Below are 17,446 nucleotides of genomic sequence, written 5' to 3' on the forward strand. Positions count from 1 at the left end.
CATTGCATTCTCATATGTGCCTTCACAGGGGGAGGGTCCTACAGCAGACCCAGCGACCTTGAGCTTCAAGCCAGCGACCTTTGGGCTCAAACCAGTGACCATGGGGTCATGTCTATGATCCCATGCTCAATCTGGCAACCTTGGGGTTTTGAACCTGGGTCCTCTACAACCCAGGTCTAACACTCTATCCATTGCACCACTGCCTGGTCAGGCCAGTCTCTATATTTTAATGTTAAATAAGATTAAATGTACAAATCTTAAATATATATAGCTTGATGGTTGCTTATGTATACACCTGTGTAACTACCACTCAAATGAAGATATAGAACATTTATTTCTATTACACAAAGTTTCCTTCAGACCCTTCCTATAAAGGTCCACATACTCCCAATCCACCTCATAGGTATGCTATCACTATTACACTGCCTTTCTTGGACTTCCCATAGATGTAACTGTAGTAGCTTCTAGTAGCTTCTTTTACTCAGGAATTTCTATGCATCCATATTATGCATATATATTTTCTATTATTGCACAGCATTTATAAATATACGTTTTTGTCCAGTCTAATTTTTATGGATATTTGGATCATTCCTAGTTTAGCACTATGATGGAGCAACTTATGAAATTTCTCATACGTTTCTTTGTACCTATAGTCTATTCTCATTTTCCTTGAGTGGAATTGAGTAGAATAGACAAGATGGCAGACAGACTTTTTAGTGTTTGCCATGTAGTTATGCTTTGGAACCTTGTAAATATATTACTTGTAGCTTTCAAAAATTGCATTTAGTAAACCCTTAAGACAGATGCTTTATGAATTGTAATTATAACTGAGGTGAAAAAATTTTAAAGCAAAAGATTAGTCATTTACCACAATAGATGAAAAAATACAATTTGGTATTTAAAATTTTCAAGAGTGCAATTACAGGGCCATAGAGTAAATATTATGTTTAGCTTTATTAGAAACCATTAAATATTTTCCAAGTGGTTGAACCCCGTTTCATTCCTACTGTTAGTGTATCCAAGTTTCATATGATCATCCATCCCATTTTGTTGTCAACCTACTTAATTTTTGCCATTAGGATGGCTAATTATTTTTTCATATCCCTGATGAAGAATGATGTTGAGTACCTTTACATGTTTATCAGCTATTTGGTTATCTTTTGTGAAATGACCTGTTTGTTTTTGCCCTTATTTTTGTTGCATTCACTTTATTGGTAGTTCTTAAAAATTCTGGATACAAATCCTTTGTCAGGTATGTGTATCATTAATATTGTGTTTGCGTGTTGTCACGATACAACTGCTGAAAGGAGTCCTAAGAGGTTGTGCGTATTTAATTCTCTCTTCTGTAGGAGCAATATATTACATCTTTAAAAAAAAAATCAAGCAGAGCACAACCCCACATCCTTTAGGATGGCTATCTAAAAAACAGAAAAGAACAAATTTTGACAAGAGTGTGAAGAAAATATAGTGTGCACCACTGGTAAGAATGTAAAATGGTGCAGCCACTGTGCAAAACAATTTGGTAACTCCTCAAACAACTAAAAATAGAATTACAGCAATTTTACTTCTGGGTATATACCAAAAAAAGTGAAAGGAGGTATCAAAGAGATTTTTGTACGGCCAAGTTTATAGCAGCAGTTTTTACAATAGCCAAAATGTGGAAGCTAATACAAATGTCCATTAACAGAATGGGTAAGCAAAATGTGGTTATTTATTACTACTATGGAACATTATTCAGCCTTAAAATGGCGAGTCTGACACATGCTAAACATACATGAACCTGGAGGACATTACTGCTAAGTGAAATAAGCCAGTAACAAAAGGATAAATACTGATTCCAGTTACCTGAGGTACCTGAAATAATCCACCTCATAGAAATGGGAAGTAGGATGGTGGTTGCCAGGGCCTTTGGATAGGGGGAAATATGGTTGGGTTTTTTTTTTTCTGAAGCTGGAAACGGGGAGGCAGTCAGACAGACTCCCGCATGCGCCTGACCGGGATCCACCCGGCACGCCCACCAGGGGGCGTTGCTCTGTCGTGACCAGATCCACTCTAGCGCCTGGGGCAGAGGCCAAGGAGCCATCCCCAGCGCCCGGGCCATCTTTTGCTCCAATGGAGCCTCGGCTGCGGGAGGGGAAGAAAGAGACAGAGAGGAAGGAGAGAGGGAGGAGTGGAGAAGCAGATGGGTGCCTCTCCTGTGTGCCCTAGCCCTAGCCGGGAATTGAAACCGGGACTTCCGCATGCCAGGCCGATGCTCTACCACTGAGCCAACCGGCCAGGGCCGGAAATATGGTATTACTGATTTTTCTATAGTTTCAGGTTTAAAAGAGTTCTGTGAATGAATGCTGGTAACCTAGCACAACACAGTCAATATACTTAGTGCTACTAAACTGTACACTTACAAAAATGGTTAAGATGGTTAAGTTTTGTGCCTTTTACCAGAATATAAAAAATTATATCAGGAAAAGCAGTGCAAGCATAACACTTAGAAGCACAGAAGCAATTAACAGCAGTAACAGGAGAGGTTACCTTTGAGGAATAGAAATTAATAGTGGGGCAGGAGCAGTATTCTTCATTGCATAACTTGTAGAACCATGAATTTTAAGCTATACTTAAGGGTAAGACATATGCAAATTGAAACATAAGTAAAAAATATCAGATCACTTATGAGTCTCAAAACCATTTCAGGAATTGATCTGGCAACATTTGGTCTTTAGATTCCAGTGATCTTTGAATTTCATTAAAAAAAAATCCCACAAACTGCTTACAAAAATTAGGGGGTATTTCAAAATGAATATGAAGCTATAAAATATTAACTATCTGTGTGGCTTTCTTCTACTAGAAGACAGCAGCAAACAGAAACATCCTTTGCTTGCAAGCTTACATCTTACTGGGTAGGATAAATATGTGTAAATTACAGAGTATCATTTGGTGACATGTACTGAACAAAAGATGACAGTGAAAGGAAAAAAGGAAGTGTTTGTTGCTTTAAAAAAAAAATTACCAGGAAAGGCCATATTTGAGCTGAATGAAGACCTAAGAAAAATGAAAGGTTGTTTGATAGCCTGTCATAAAGGGCTTATGTTTAGGGTATGACTTTACAGAGTAACAATGGTACCAACTACAATAAATTGAACCAGGAGAGAAGGTAAATGGAGTGGCATCTTGGCAAACAGGAAGTTCTCCACACAAGCATAGGCTAGAAAACCCTCTTGGGAAGAATGCTGTCAAGAGTGTTGCACTTGTGTGGTAAGCACACAGCAAAGAAGTTAGCCAAGCTGGATTCAACAACGGCTTATGAGAGATGATGCATGAGTTACACCTGGAAAGACATATCGATATTAGGAAGGAATGAAAGAAGAGGTTAACCAAGAGGATGGTTCAGCATAAACGAAGGTGAATGGTTTTGAATTTGTTCTGCCTCTTTAAAAGGACTTGGCAACTAATATAAACCTTGTGCCTGTTTCTTTGTGTAAAAAGGGGTTAAAATCTGGGGTTTATATTTATACAGTAGGCACTCAAATTGGCCTGTAATCATCATAACAAGCCAACAATTTTATATTTTTTAAGGTGGATTATGCAGTTTTGGCCTGAGAGAATCAGTGTTAAAACTAGGAATAGTAACAGGAAAAGGAATGGTAAGACTGGAAAAAGCCCATACCGTATAGTCTTTGATGATGAAAAGTCTAGGATAATTTCTATATTGGATGATTGATTCAACAGTAGCTATTGGTGTCATTTAAGGAAATTTGTAGAACAAACTTGAGAACCAAGTAGGGAGAGGCATCAGCTACACACACATCTCATCCTTAAAAGGCTCAAATGACCTAGATCAACCAAGCAAAATTCTGAGCCCACAATGATTAGAAACGAACAGTTCAAAAAATAAAAGGGACAGGAGAGAGCAATATCAGGAAAGTCAAATAAGAACATGTCAAGACTGAGTGGCTAATAGACTAGCTCCAGTAGATAGATGTAGGAGTCAAATAATGTACATGTGTTTCTGCATTTAGTAATGTAGAGATTACTGACCTTTGGTTGAGAAGACAGAAATTTTGGGTTTGAAAAATGATAGAGCAAATTTATATAAGTATGCTTGTTACAGGTTTCCTAAACTTCCTATTATTAGACTGACTTATCTCTCTAGCTAAAACCTGGTTTTAATTAGTTTTAGATAGTTAAATTAGTTTTAGATAATAGCAATTATTTAGTCAGTACAGTGAGCAATGATTTTTTTCTATAATTACTAGGTAACAGATTTTCTAATGCAGAATTATACTTCATATAGAAAACCTTACATAATTTTAATACATGTACTGATTAGATGCCTCAAGACTGGCATTCTTCCACACTCAGTAGTGTGAAGCTAGCCAAAGGCCATGGAGGCAGGTTGACCACATGTCACTTGCAGAATGTAAAAATAAAAGGGGCATATTACTGACTCGGCCCCACCAATGCAGGATGCTCTTCAGTTCTTAGGATACCAGAGATTTTAATTTTCTAGTTAAGGTGTGTGATTATGTGTTATGCCATTGTCGCAATTTACCATGCGACAATTTTCAGACTAAAATTTACTTTTCCTTATTGAGATATTGTTATGTAAGTACTATTTAAAAGTAGGCAGTACTAATTATGATTATTGTAGATTCATTAATAGACTGAAATAAAAATATTTAGTACATTCACAGTTAAAGTCAGAGTGCTATACTACAAATAGGCTGTGTTAAGTTTAATAAAAACAATTAACTATGAAAAAATCCCATTGGCAGTTTACAGAAGTCTTGGCTTACCATTTTTTCACTTACCGTATTTCCCCATGTATTGGATGCACCTTTTTCCGGAAAATTTGAGGTCTAAAAACTGGGTGCAGTAGTTGGTTTTTTTTTACTTGCATTTCCAGCTTTTGTCACGTGGATGAGAAATTGTATGAATTTCATGATGAATAAAACTTGAGTTCAATAACTTTACATAATACATTTTTTCAAATTTCAGGCCCCAAAATTAAGTTCTTATACATGGGTAAATATGGTAAATCTCTCTAATAACACACCCGGACACCTTAATAAATTGTAATCCCTACAAAATTTTGTCTATTTTAAGAAGGAAGAGAATCCAGCTGTGGCCTTACTTCCAACTTTTCAAAAGAAGCTTGTCAAATATTTTTAAAATATAAATGGCTTCCCCTCACCTTAACATAACTTTTGGCTAAATTTTTGTTAAGCTTTACATTTTCCAAGGCTCACTTTAACAAGCACCAACTGACAGGAGTCAGGAGCATTATAATATTCAAGTAATTGCTATGCAAAAATACATCTGTATAGAAAAAAAATTCTGGGATTTTTTTTCATATACTTTTATTACTAAATAACTTCCTCAAAGCTCTGTCCTCCTCCTAACTCCTAAACAGTAATTTTGCTTGAGTTATTAAAGTCTTACAAAAAACGGCAAAGTTGTACATGAGTACTTCAGGAATATAAAGAAAGTTTTTTGAATAAATTCAAAATACAAAATGGAGAGCAGAGAGTTGTAAAATGTACTTGAAAATTTTAAGTGTGGCAATTGTTCAAGCTAAGAAATATAAATCTTGATGATAGTAAATGTGTTTTCAGTGGGAAATTCTTAGCTAGGCATACTTACAGGATAAAACTGTATTAGTGCCCCTCAAAATAAAATACTAGCAATTTATGTACCCTGATTTCTCGTAATTTTTTTTGTCTTTTCCTTTTCAGATAACCACATTTTAATAACAGCTTTGGTGATTGCTAGCACAGTAATTTTGACAGTTTTGGGAGCAACTGTTTGGTTCCTGTACAAAAGAAATTTGTATTCTGGTTTCATCACAGTTTTTTCAACTGCACCCCAATCACCTTATAATGATGACTGTGTTTTGGTAGTTGAAGAAAATGAAAATGCTGTTCAATTTGACTGAAATTTTGGAAACCTCAGATGAAGACATCAAATATGTTGACAGTGATTAATGTGCAAGATTTTGATATAAAACTTGACAATGAGTTTTTTTATAGTATACATTTCAGTAACATTCCTCATTCTATTTGAAAAAAGACATGATCTTTGATATATTAGTGGTTTTAATCACCTCCCCAAATGTTACTTTTCACTTGAATGACGGAAAGCTTAAAGCCCAAGCAGGTAAAAATAAAAACCCATTCTACTTGTCTTATCTGTTCTATCTTCCACTACAGGTTTAGCAATCATTAGGTCTTGCTCTTTTATTAATGAACATGATATGGGGAATAAATGTGACTTTTAAATACATATCTATCTATATTTAGATATACGAGTGCATGCTGGTCACTCTGGCAGATAATTCCTCTGTTTTCATCTTTCCTTTTGTTTTAGATGTAGAAAATCTTACAGATTTCAACACTCAATATTCCATGTAAGTGACATAATTTACAATGCCATTACTTTTAGAACACCATTTTGGACAATAAACAGTATTTAGCACTGATCACAAGTGGTTAGTTTTAGTAAAAAAAAATTTTTGAAAAAAAAAATTAGAGCCATGCCAGGTAGGTGGTGGGAAGATGCCTCTTTAAGGATTTTCCCATCACCATACCTGTTCCTATATATGGCTATCTCATTCTCCCCTAGCCCTCATGAACTTGAACATTCAATAACATGAAAAATAAGTAAACAAAAAATGCAGAAAAACCCTTTGTATTACTGTAGTGACGATGTTTAAATTTTTCAGCACATTTATTTTACAATTTAAGGGTAAAAATCATTTGGGGGATAAAAAAAGGGAAAAAAGCTGAAACAAGTTTTTTCCTTAGTGTTCTTTACAGCTTAAAATTAGAAAATATAAAGAATGTATAGGGTTTACATAAAAGTGCATTTACTCTATTTGGAAATGTGAAAGCTCAGGGAAGTACTCTCTTTATTTTTGTATTTTTCTGAAGCTGGAAACGGGGAGACAGTCAGACAGACTCCCGCATGCGCCCGACTGGGATCCACCCGGCACGCCCACCAGGGGGCAATGCTCTGCCCCTCCGGGGCATCGCTTTTGCCGCGACCAGAGCCGCTCTAGCGCCCAGCCATCTTTGCTCCAATGGAGCCTTGGCTGCGGGAGGGGAAGAGAGAGACAGAGAGGAAGGGGAGGGGGTGGAGAAGCAAATGGGCACTTCTCCTATGTGCCCTGGCCGGGAATCGACCCGGGTCCCCCGCACTCCAGGCCGACGCTCTACCGCTGAGCCAACCGGCCAGGGCGGAAGTACTCTCTTTAATCCAGTGCATTATCTTATAACACTTTCCTTACACTCTGTCAAGCTTGACCAAAGGAAACTAAGTCCCAGCTTGTGCCATCTGTTTCCACTGGCCACACTGAATCAAAAACATCCCTTGACACAGTGGCATTATTGTTAATGAGACATGAATAACTGGTGATGACATAAGACAATACAATGTGGCTATATGGTATAGTCGTAAAGAGCAAATGTTACAGCAACTGCATTATACAATTATGCTCTTTAAGTGCTTTAAAATTTCTAAGGTTTTATGCAGTGATTTTGAAGTCATTACTGATAACCTATTATGTGGTACTAATAGTGAACATTAAGACTAAATTCCTTTTTGCTTTCCTTATCAAATTCTAGCAGTCCTTAAAGTACTAAGGATGATCTTATCTCTTCCTTAAAACTTTCTAATTGTCACAATGTCCACTATGTGCCTATTTAAATTAAAATCAAACATAACTTAAAGTTCAGTTCCTCAGTTGCACTTGCCACATTTCAAGTGTTCAAATCCCCAAATCCTATGCAGTTAATAGCTACCATATTGGGCACTGCAAAGTATACAATATTTCCAACTTCACTGGTCAGTGCTGCTCTAGAATCTCCCCTTCCACTCAACTCCTGTACAAGAGAACTAATTTTCTTCTGTTCATTTTGAAATCTTGCAAAATGGCTGATTTAAACTGATTTATTCCCAATATTTGATTTCATTTTCAAACAAATCTTTAGAGAATCCTGGTAATGGAATTGTACATCTTAATTCATATATATATGAATTAATGTTCTGATATATATAGATATCAGAATATCTATATATATCAGAACATCTATAAAAAGGCCCCTGTATCTATTTGGTGGTCAACAGATAACTGGAGCATTCAAGTGTAGTTATTTTTAATATTAATAAACAAACATGCTTGTTTATACTCAGAATGTATAAACTGCTTTCTTCACGATCTTGGTTATAGTTAATTATGACAGTATAAACTGTGTTTAGCAGATATCTATTAATAGAAAGAGTAACATTACTTTTAAATACATTTTCCTAGGAATCTGCAATCTTTGTAATGAGTAATATATGGTCTCTATTTTTTGTTCGAAGTTTTAAAAGTGATTAACTAATGGAGACTTTTCTTATTCCTTCCAATTCACATTTACAGGATATCAGAAGCTAATACAGGATTATGTAGTGCTAAGGAACTACAAGAATATTAAAAAGCTCAAGCCACTGTTTGTCACTCAGCATTTAATATAAAAAAACTATAAAAACTATGTATACCAATGAAATGTTTTCTACCATTTAATTTCTTAAATAAAAAATGTGGGGGGTTGCCTGACCAGGGGTGGCAGAGTGGATCGAGCGTCAGACTGAGAGGCAGAGGACCAAGGTTCAAAATTCCATGGTCACAGGCTTAAGCACAGGGTCCCATGGTTGCTGGCTTAAGTCCCAAGTCATGGGCTTGAAGCCCAAGGTCACTGGCTTGAGCAAGGGGTCACTTGCTCCGTTGTAGCCCCCTGGTCAAGGCACATATGAGAAAGCAATCAATGAACAATTGACGTTTCTCATCTCTCCCTTCCTTTCTGTCTCTATCTGTCCCTCTCTCTGTCATCCTTCCCCCCAAAAAAGAGCCAGAGTTAAAGCAGAAAACAATTTTCATGTTCTATTAAAAGTATAAATGTTTCAAACACAAAGTATCCTTAAGGAACCACTGAATAGATACTGAAATTGGTATGCTTAAATTTTGTACTTTTGCTCTAAGTAAGCCATTGAATGCTTTTAGGAATATATCCTAAGAATACCAAATCACTGATTCAAAAGAAATGCACCTCCATGTTCATGGCAGCATTGTTTACAATAGCCAAGATCTGAAAACAGCCCAAGTGTCCATCAGCAGACTAAAAAGCTGTGGTACATACACACAATGGAATAATACGCAGCCGTGAAAAAGGAGGAAACCTTACCTTTTGCGACAACATGGATGGACCTGGAAACTATTGTTACGTGAAATAGGCCAGGCAGAAAAAGAAAAATATCTTATGATCTCATTTGAGAACAATGTGAACTGAGGAACAGAATAAAGGTAGAGGAGTGATCAAAGGGACCAGAGAGAAAGCGGATGAGAGGATAGGATCAGAGAAAGGAGATTGGTGAAATTATCTATACACAACACAGCATTATAGAGTGCAGAAAAGCAAATCCTGGAGGGAAGGGGGGAGGGCATTTAGGGAGGGGGGCAAGGGGGATGTTGAGGGGAACACGGGGGTGGGGGGAGGATGTATTTGGTGGGACACTTGAATCTATGTAAACACAATTTAAATCAATAAAAAAAACTGAATGCAAAGGTAGTAAAAGTTGCACAAATGTTTTAGAAACATTTTTGTATGAAATGAAATTTGAAATTTTAATAAAATTCTTGCCTATAAAGTTGAAAGTGTACTTTGAGCACCAGCTTAAAAGGAAACATTTCAAACTATAAAGTAAATCAGTATGCACTTTATTTCAAGCCAAAGTTTTACATTAGGATCAACAAACTAAGTGTGGGCAAACTGTTGATTCGCATTTGAGAAATTACATAGTTTCTACTTAGATTCTGAAAAAGAAGTTTGTTGCCACGGCATAAGATTTTATTTAACCTAAAACCACCTGAAGGTGTTTTTAAGTGTATCCTAAAGATACCAAGAGAAAATATACTGTTCTGGAACTGTACAACTCATGACCACAGTGTAGATCTATTCATGGTGAAAGGTAAAGTTCACCAGCTTTCCAAAGGTAGTGAAAAATAGTAAGTCACCAAAGAAATGCTCGGATTAGCAAAGAACAATTAAAAACGACCAAGATCCACACAGGTTATTTATATCATATTTATCTACAAAGAAGTAACAACACTAAAAAACACATTGAAAACCAGTGTTTTAAACTTTGAATGTGGGATTTAAAAATATTCTATTAACCTGAAATTGCAATAAATTTTTTTTAACCAAATAGCATTTGACTGGCAATTCTGATATAATTTTTAGCTGTAATATTCCTAACAGGAATATCTAGATGCTATGGCCTATCAAATATAATTTGCATTTTTCAAATCAATACAAAAATTTACCCATCATTTATACATTTTATATTTATATATTTTTTTAAAAAATTAGATTTTATCGCTATGTGAATTTAGAATTTAAATTAAATTTGGACACCTAATATAATACTCTTCATAACTTACTCCCCATTCTTTTTTTTTATTTTAAACACCGGAAGCAAATGATTATGAAAATAAGACAGCAATTTAAGGCATTTTAAAAGGAAAAATAATTAGGTGCCATTTGGCATTTTATTTTGAAAGCGTACTTGTGTCTCACTTTTTTCACTAGCAAGAGAATAAAACACGAACCATTTTCATAAATATGACTACAATAATCAGAACACAAAAAAGGGTTGTAGGCATTGCTCAGATATTTAAAACAATAACACTTTCCCACTCACCTAAAAGAAAAATACTTTTGATTACCAGTTTATAAACACTAGTCACTGGCCATGTTAAAAGGTCCAGCAAGTAGAACTTTAATTGAGCAACACTTGAGAATGAATATATATATATGTAGACACATATGTGTGTCTACATATACCTATTCATTTTATATATAGCTAATATAATCAATAGGCATTCTCTCACAAAATTAAATCATACTTAATAGCCAGTTTTTAATAAACACTTGTTAACAGATCATCCATTTGTCTTATATGAAGTTAGGCAATATCAAATGTTCTGTTATGGTCTCCATCTTCTTCAGAATCATCCTCTGAAGCTGTTGAAAGAAAACAGGATGATCAAGAATGATTTTAAGGGGGATGAGAATGGAAGCATAAATATGAAGCCAGAACAGCAACAGCTTGTAAAATAAAATCCCAATTTAGTACTGTTTGGTCAAAATGACAAGTTATGACAGAGTTCAACTGTGGGTAATGCCTGTCCACAATGCCCCCACTCCCATTTTCTTTTTAGCTTTTACAAAAAGGACAATGTTTAAAAATGTGGTTCAAGAACATCTTCTAAAAATTTCTGAGATCAGTCTGTATTCATGGTAGCCAGTTACACTAGAGAAAAAGAGAACTTCAGGCAAGTGCTCTTATATACCTAAATAGAATCTGGCTTATTTGCCACTGCATGTTTTGATGCATCCAGTGAGAATGAAAAAATGTGCAGAGAATAACAGGTTATGTGTTTTTTGTAAATTACATTAAAACTATGTCCATACAATGCCAATAAAAATCTCTTATTTAGTCAATACAGCTTTATAGACACAGCCTAAGTTAAAATAATTGGACCTTACTGAGATTATTCTCATGCCTCCACATTGTCAGAAAATCACTTCTGCAACATTTCTGACCTCAATTTATTTGAGTCATTAGTGGCTCAAGAGTTTAATATGAAACATCCTGAAATGTCTTTAGATGAACATAAATATACTATAAACTGCTCTGCATGTCATGGAAAATGGAAATTCATGAAAATAAACACTGAACCAGCATTTTCTCTTTTATCAAGGGCAGAAAGGTAAAATTTATACTTTTCTCATGTTAATAGTGGGCAATTTAAGAGCACCTAGCAAAGAGAAGAAAATTAGGCTACATGTACAGAGGAAACTTGACATATTTTAGCCTACTTATCTTGTAGAAAACATATTCATTTTAAATAAATGGTATCGAGTACATACTTAGTTCATGAATAAGTAAAAACTAGGGTCAAGTTTTAAGCTATATCATGGAGAAGACTAAGGCTAAAAAATACAATAGCTTTGCAGGGAAATTCTTATGTATTCTATAAAATTTCAATCAGAGCCCATGTTCAAAATATATTAACATTCTGGTACTTGGGAGTTAACTTGTAGCACCATAACATCTTTCATTCTGGTGTTGAAAGATTCTCATCTTTCAGCAGAGTTTAGGTACACTTCACCTCCATCTTTTACCTCTCATATGTAGGGAGTAGACACTGCTTGCTATTTAGAAAACTAAATTATCAATACGATGTTTTAAAAAAACAATCTGGGGAAAATGTGCACTGACACAAATTACTATGATCGTATCTGACAAAGTATAAATTATAATTTACAAAAAAGAGATCTTTGATTTAAACAACATAAGGGATCTGAACTAAAATAGTATAAAGGAAAAAAAGATTTACACCAAATAAATTCCCATTTTATATAGCATTTGACTCCTTTATATACAATTTTTACAGACTAAATTCTGAAAAATGGTACAGAATTAATGACAAAAATCCATGTCTAGAGTAATTAAGGAATTAAAAGGTTCTAGTGAGGACTAAGTCTTTCTCAACCTACTTCAAAGAATGCTGAACACCCTTGAAAGATGAAAATGTTAAGCACACTACAGACACTTTCAAGTACTTTGAAGGTGAGTATAGAAGGTAATCAATTAGAGAATACCTATTTTAAAACACTTCAAAGAGTATATTAAAATTTGATCAGGCCCTGGCCAGTTGGCTTAGTGGTACAGCATCGGCCCGGTGTGTGGAAGTTCCGGGTTCAATTCCCAGTCAGGGCACACAGGAAAAGCGCCCATCTGCTTCTCCACCCTTCCCTCTCTCCTTTCTCTCTCTCTCTCTGCCTCGGGTGCTAGAATGGCTCAGATTGCAGCAGAGCAACGCTCCAGAAGGGCCAAGCATCGCCCCCTGGTGGGAATGCCGGGAGGATCCAAGTCTGGCGCATGCCACCCCCCTTTTCACTTCAGAGAAAAAAAAATTGATCATGGGGAGCCACATGCTTTGGGTGAAATAGTGCTAAGCAGGGTAATCTTGAGTCCCAGGAACTATTCCAGAACCACCAATATCTGTGTCCACATGGTATAAAGTACCATGGAGGTTGTAGAACATTGAGAAGAGGGTAAACTGTACAAATGCCTTTATAAAGATTTGGGCACTAAATGCCTTCATATAGGAGGAGCCCAGGAAGATGCTGAAACATGGTTTTAAAAGCCTGGAGCTGCTGGTGGAGCTGGCTGCCTATAAAAGGTCCATGAGGACCTGGATAAGGAGGAAAAAACCCAAAAAAAACCTTACCACAATAGTTTCTGTTAATGGGCTCAGAATTAGGGCTCTTTTACCCCTATTATCCTAAAACTATAAACAAGAAAAACCTTTTATGATCCAACCAAGCTGAATAACTAAAATTTCACACACACACACACACACACACCTAACAGATTAAAAGGTGTGGTTTAATTAGTAGTAAACATGTATTCTTTTTCAATAATTATAAAAATCAAGGTGATAAAAACAAAATTTTATTATAATAAAAACTACTGTCAGTTGCCCAGCCCAGCCTTTCCAAGATAATTGGTATTATTAAGCCTATTAATGAAGCTCTAAGTTGACAGAGTATATACTTAGATTTTGCTCTGTAGGTTTAATTTGCGAAAGTAAACTTCAACAAGTCTGGGGAGGGGAAATTCCACCTACTTTCGAGATCTTCCATATGTGCCTGAAGAGTTCTTGCAAGGTTAATAAACTAGAAACAATGCAGAAAAAAATACAGTAGTTGAAATGTTGCAAATGGATCTAAAGAGAGCAGTAAAGGAGTTTCATTTCTATTTAAGAAGTCAACACCATTTTAAGCTTTAAAATAGGGGTCTTTCTCCCAAATCACACCAAAAATAACAAACCCCAAGGATACTGTTTCTAATTTTTTAAAATCATTATTAGTCATGTAGAAATCATGTATTAATCGTGTAAAAATTGGGAGCAGATGCAGTACTATTATCAAATAACATTGCTCCTGTATAAATATAACACAACAATTATGAAGAAAATAATTAAAAGCTTTACAATTTGGACTCATGATTTCAATTTTAATTGTTAATTTAAAAAATAAACTAAAACAAGAATCAGTGTTTTCCTGCCTAAATTTGATAGCTCTAGAAAGAAGTATTACTTTTAATTCTGTATTTCTTTAAAAAAAATTTTTAAATGGCTTACTTTAATATTAATTTGACTAGTTTTTCTAAACACATGAATTTAATAGACCTTAATCATACTTCATATAGTTTATTCATTTTTAAGAAAGAAGCCATTTTATGACATTAACTAACTTTAGGTACTATAATTTCCAAAGTACTCTGAAGTCAAGAGATCTTTGCTCAAATTCTTAATAGTCACATACAGTTCATTCTTTTATCTCTAGATCATCATCTGTCAATTGGCTCACGGGTATATGAACTGTATCCACATGATGGTTACAGAAAAATGTTTCACCACTTTAGAAATTAATATACACTGATTTGGTAATTTTGAAATTACCATAAATGGCTAAATTTCACTAAGATGAACATTTATATAAAAATGTAGAAAGGATATACTTATAAATACATTTAAAAATACAAAGTGTTCAGATTAATACAGTAATGAAATGTAAGTGGCCCTAGCCCCTGCTAAACAAAACGGGCATGGCAACAGCATACAAATTTCCTCTGGGATGCTAAGGCAAACCATATTATTTACTAATAAATACCTAGCCAAAAAACAGCTAGCTTAAGTGTTAAATTAAGGTTGTATGTACAGAGCAAACACCAAATAGTCCTTATCTTAAATAGTTTGTATTATGGACATGCTTACAAATTAGTACATTGGTAAGCTATTAAATGACAGTAACAAATAAACTGAATTTCCCATACTCTTGGTTTCTGGAGTTTAATTTCAGGTTTCGAAGTTATAATACTGAGCCCTCCCCTCCCTAAATTAAAAGAACTTTTCTCCCTTAGTGTTTCCAATTCTGTTTTTCACTGAAATGTATTCCAATTACCTTTAAGAGCCAGAAAATAACGTCTTTCTCAAAATAGCTTCATGAGAAAATTAGGCTGCTTGATGTAGAAAACAGCAATTTCTATTAAATCTACAATCTTTATTTTTAAGACACATTTCAATATAAGAGAGCTCCCCAGAGGAAACAGAATGTGAACACATAAAACAATCTGCTTTCCAAAGAAAACACTTGGTGCATCACACCTTCCCTTCGCCCCCACTCCAATATTACTTACTCGGACTCGTGTGCTTGGTTCATTTGTATTTCCCATCATATCAGAAAAGCTTTGTTCGCACAAGTGCAGTAACACAACTAGGTAGAGACCAGAGCTGATAAACTCATAATCAGCCTTCAACAAGGAAGCAAACAAGAGAAAAAGAATATGAAGAATGAAAATTAGTAAACTCGAGGTTGATAATCATAGAACACTGATAAACTACAGAGGAAATGTACTCGTGTAGTTCCTAATAAGAGATATTGGGTCATCTATTAAAACAGGAAATAAATTTTTACTAATGCCAAATAATGCACCCAAATAGGTGTGTAAATATCCTCTTTAGTCTCATATAGTCTTCCTTTATGTAATGATTTATATGAAAGGAAATTTTAAATCACTTGATAGAATGAAAACTTAGGTTTTCTATAAAATTCCAACAAGATTTCATTGCACAATAGCTTTAAATGTTTACTTAAAAATTACCATTTCGTCTACAGCTAAGTCAACATACTATATAAATAAAACCTATTCTGATAGGTAGTTGTTTTTTATTTATTGATTGATTTTAGAGAGGGATTGGAGAAAAGCTAAAAGTATCAACTGTTAGTTGCTTCACTTTATTTGCTCGAGTGTTTGTGGTATGTACCTTGACTGGGCAAGCTAAGGGTTTCGAACCAGTGACCTCAGTGTTCCAGGTTGACACTCAACCCACTGTGCCACCATAGGTCAGGTGGATCAAGTGTTTTTTTTTTTTGTTTTTTTTTTGCATTTTTCTGAAGCTGGAAACAGGGAGAGACAGTCAGACTCCCGCATGCGCCCGACCGGGATCCACCCGGCACGCCCACCAGGGGGCGATGCTCTGCCCATCCTGGGCGTCGCCATGTTGCGACCCTCCTGGGCGTCGCCATGTTGCGACCAGAGCCACTCTAGCGCCTGGGGCAGAGGCCACAGAGCCATCCCCAGCGCCCGGGCCATCTTTGCTCCAATGGAGCCTTGGCTGTGGGAGGGGAAGAGAGAGACAGAGAGGAAGGCGCGGCAGAGGGGTGGAGAAGCAAATGGGCGCTTCTCCTATGTGCCCTGGCTGGGAATCGAACCCGGGTCCTCCGCACGCTAGGCCGACGCTCTACCGCTGAGCCAACCGGCCAGGGCCAGGATCAAGTGTTTTTTAATGTACTACAATTAATTTAAAGGCAACACTAATTACACAAATGAACTAAAAAAAGGAAAATTAACTAAAAAATGGGGGAAACGTTCAAATAGTTCTTTGATTTCAAACTGTTCTATTGTTTTGAAGCTAAGACTACAAATCATAGTGTTTCTAAAATCTAAACTGACTGTAGGTTTTTATATAGCAGACTATCTGTAAGTTACATCATTTTTTGGTAATTAACATATCAAAAAACTATATATTCTTAGTACCAACTTCAGCAAATTATTAGATTCTAGAGTATTCAAGAAATTTAAAATTGATTAAAGTTTCTTTCACTGTTTCACCTAATTATTTTATTTTTAACTTAAAAGGTAGTTGTATAACCTTAAGATTAAAATAACATAATGGTTATCACCTTGAAAAACATGAAGCCACTGGATAATGTAATAGTAAACTGAATTAAACTGATCACTTAAATAATGGAGGGTGGGGTGGAGGAGAGGTAGTCAGGCCACTAGAATCCATGATGCATGAAAAACAAAGAAGTTAAAACCAGGAAGTTTCATCAAACTGGTTTTTACAATGACTCAACCTAATATTTCCTAACAATTCTAAATTATGTAAGACGTGGATCATTAAAATCCTTGGAGAATAAAAACATTCCTGGTTGAACTGTAAAGAAGCAAACACCTTTAAGAGACATGCCGAAGCACCTAGAGAAGGAAAAATGGCAAAAAAAAAAATCCTTTGAAACCTACTCTCATTTTGAGAAAAATTAAAAAAAAATTTCTTTTGTTTATTCCATCTTTGCATACACTCCTTCGTCTCATCCTTTAAAGTACCGGTGCTCAGCTATCTAGAGACACTGGGGATTTAAGAAAATTCCTTGTTTAAAGTGGTAGTCTTTATTCTTCTCTTGTTTTTCTTTTACTTTTTTAAAAAATGGTATTCTTTTTGGACAACTCACTCTTTAGAGAATAACACAATAATAAGTCTCAGAGTAGCATCTCT

General features: G+C 35.4%; 2 protein-coding genes across 10 annotated transcripts in view; one reads left to right on the plus strand and one right to left on the minus strand.

Annotated features, from left to right (window-relative positions):
- The window catches only part of LY75 (lymphocyte antigen 75), a 155,501-nt gene extending 146,364 nt beyond the window's left edge, over positions 1 to 9,137 (plus strand). Inside the window, exons 39-40 of one of the 4 annotated variants that reach the window (XR_010731885.1) lie at positions 5,730 to 6,400; positions 8,414 to 8,540. Coding sequence is in view for 3 of the 4 variants with exons in the window: in XM_066279502.1 (XP_066135599.1) it covers positions 5,730 to 5,929 (200 nt within the window). In the remaining variant the exon portion in view is untranslated. Of the gene's footprint in view, positions 1 to 28; positions 1,326 to 3,570; positions 3,639 to 5,729 lie in introns of those variants that run through there. The other 3 variants (XM_066279505.1, XM_066279502.1, XM_066279503.1) reach the window with 3 other exon arrangements.
- A 595-nt stretch (positions 9,138 to 9,732) lies between these two features.
- Positions 9,733 to 17,446, minus strand: part of MARCHF7 (membrane associated ring-CH-type finger 7) — a 180,271-nt gene continuing 172,557 nt past the window's right edge. For 3 of the 6 annotated variants that reach the window (XM_066279520.1, XM_066279518.1, XM_066279517.1), the window contains 3 exons: positions 15,304 to 15,417; positions 13,730 to 13,778; positions 9,733 to 11,054 (listed from right to left, as the gene is read on the minus strand). In XM_066279520.1, coding sequence (XP_066135617.1) covers positions 10,996 to 11,054; positions 13,730 to 13,778; positions 15,304 to 15,417 — 222 coding nt within the window. In that variant the 3' untranslated portion in view covers positions 9,733 to 10,995. The remainder of the gene's footprint in view (positions 11,055 to 13,729; positions 13,779 to 15,303; positions 15,418 to 17,446) is intronic. The other 3 variants (XR_010731887.1, XM_066279521.1, XR_010731886.1) reach the window with 2 other exon arrangements.

Source organism: Saccopteryx bilineata, chromosome 5 (assembly GCF_036850765.1).
Source record: "Saccopteryx bilineata isolate mSacBil1 chromosome 5, mSacBil1_pri_phased_curated, whole genome shotgun sequence".
In the NCBI taxonomy this organism is placed as follows: Eukaryota; Metazoa; Chordata; class Mammalia; order Chiroptera; family Emballonuridae; genus Saccopteryx; species Saccopteryx bilineata.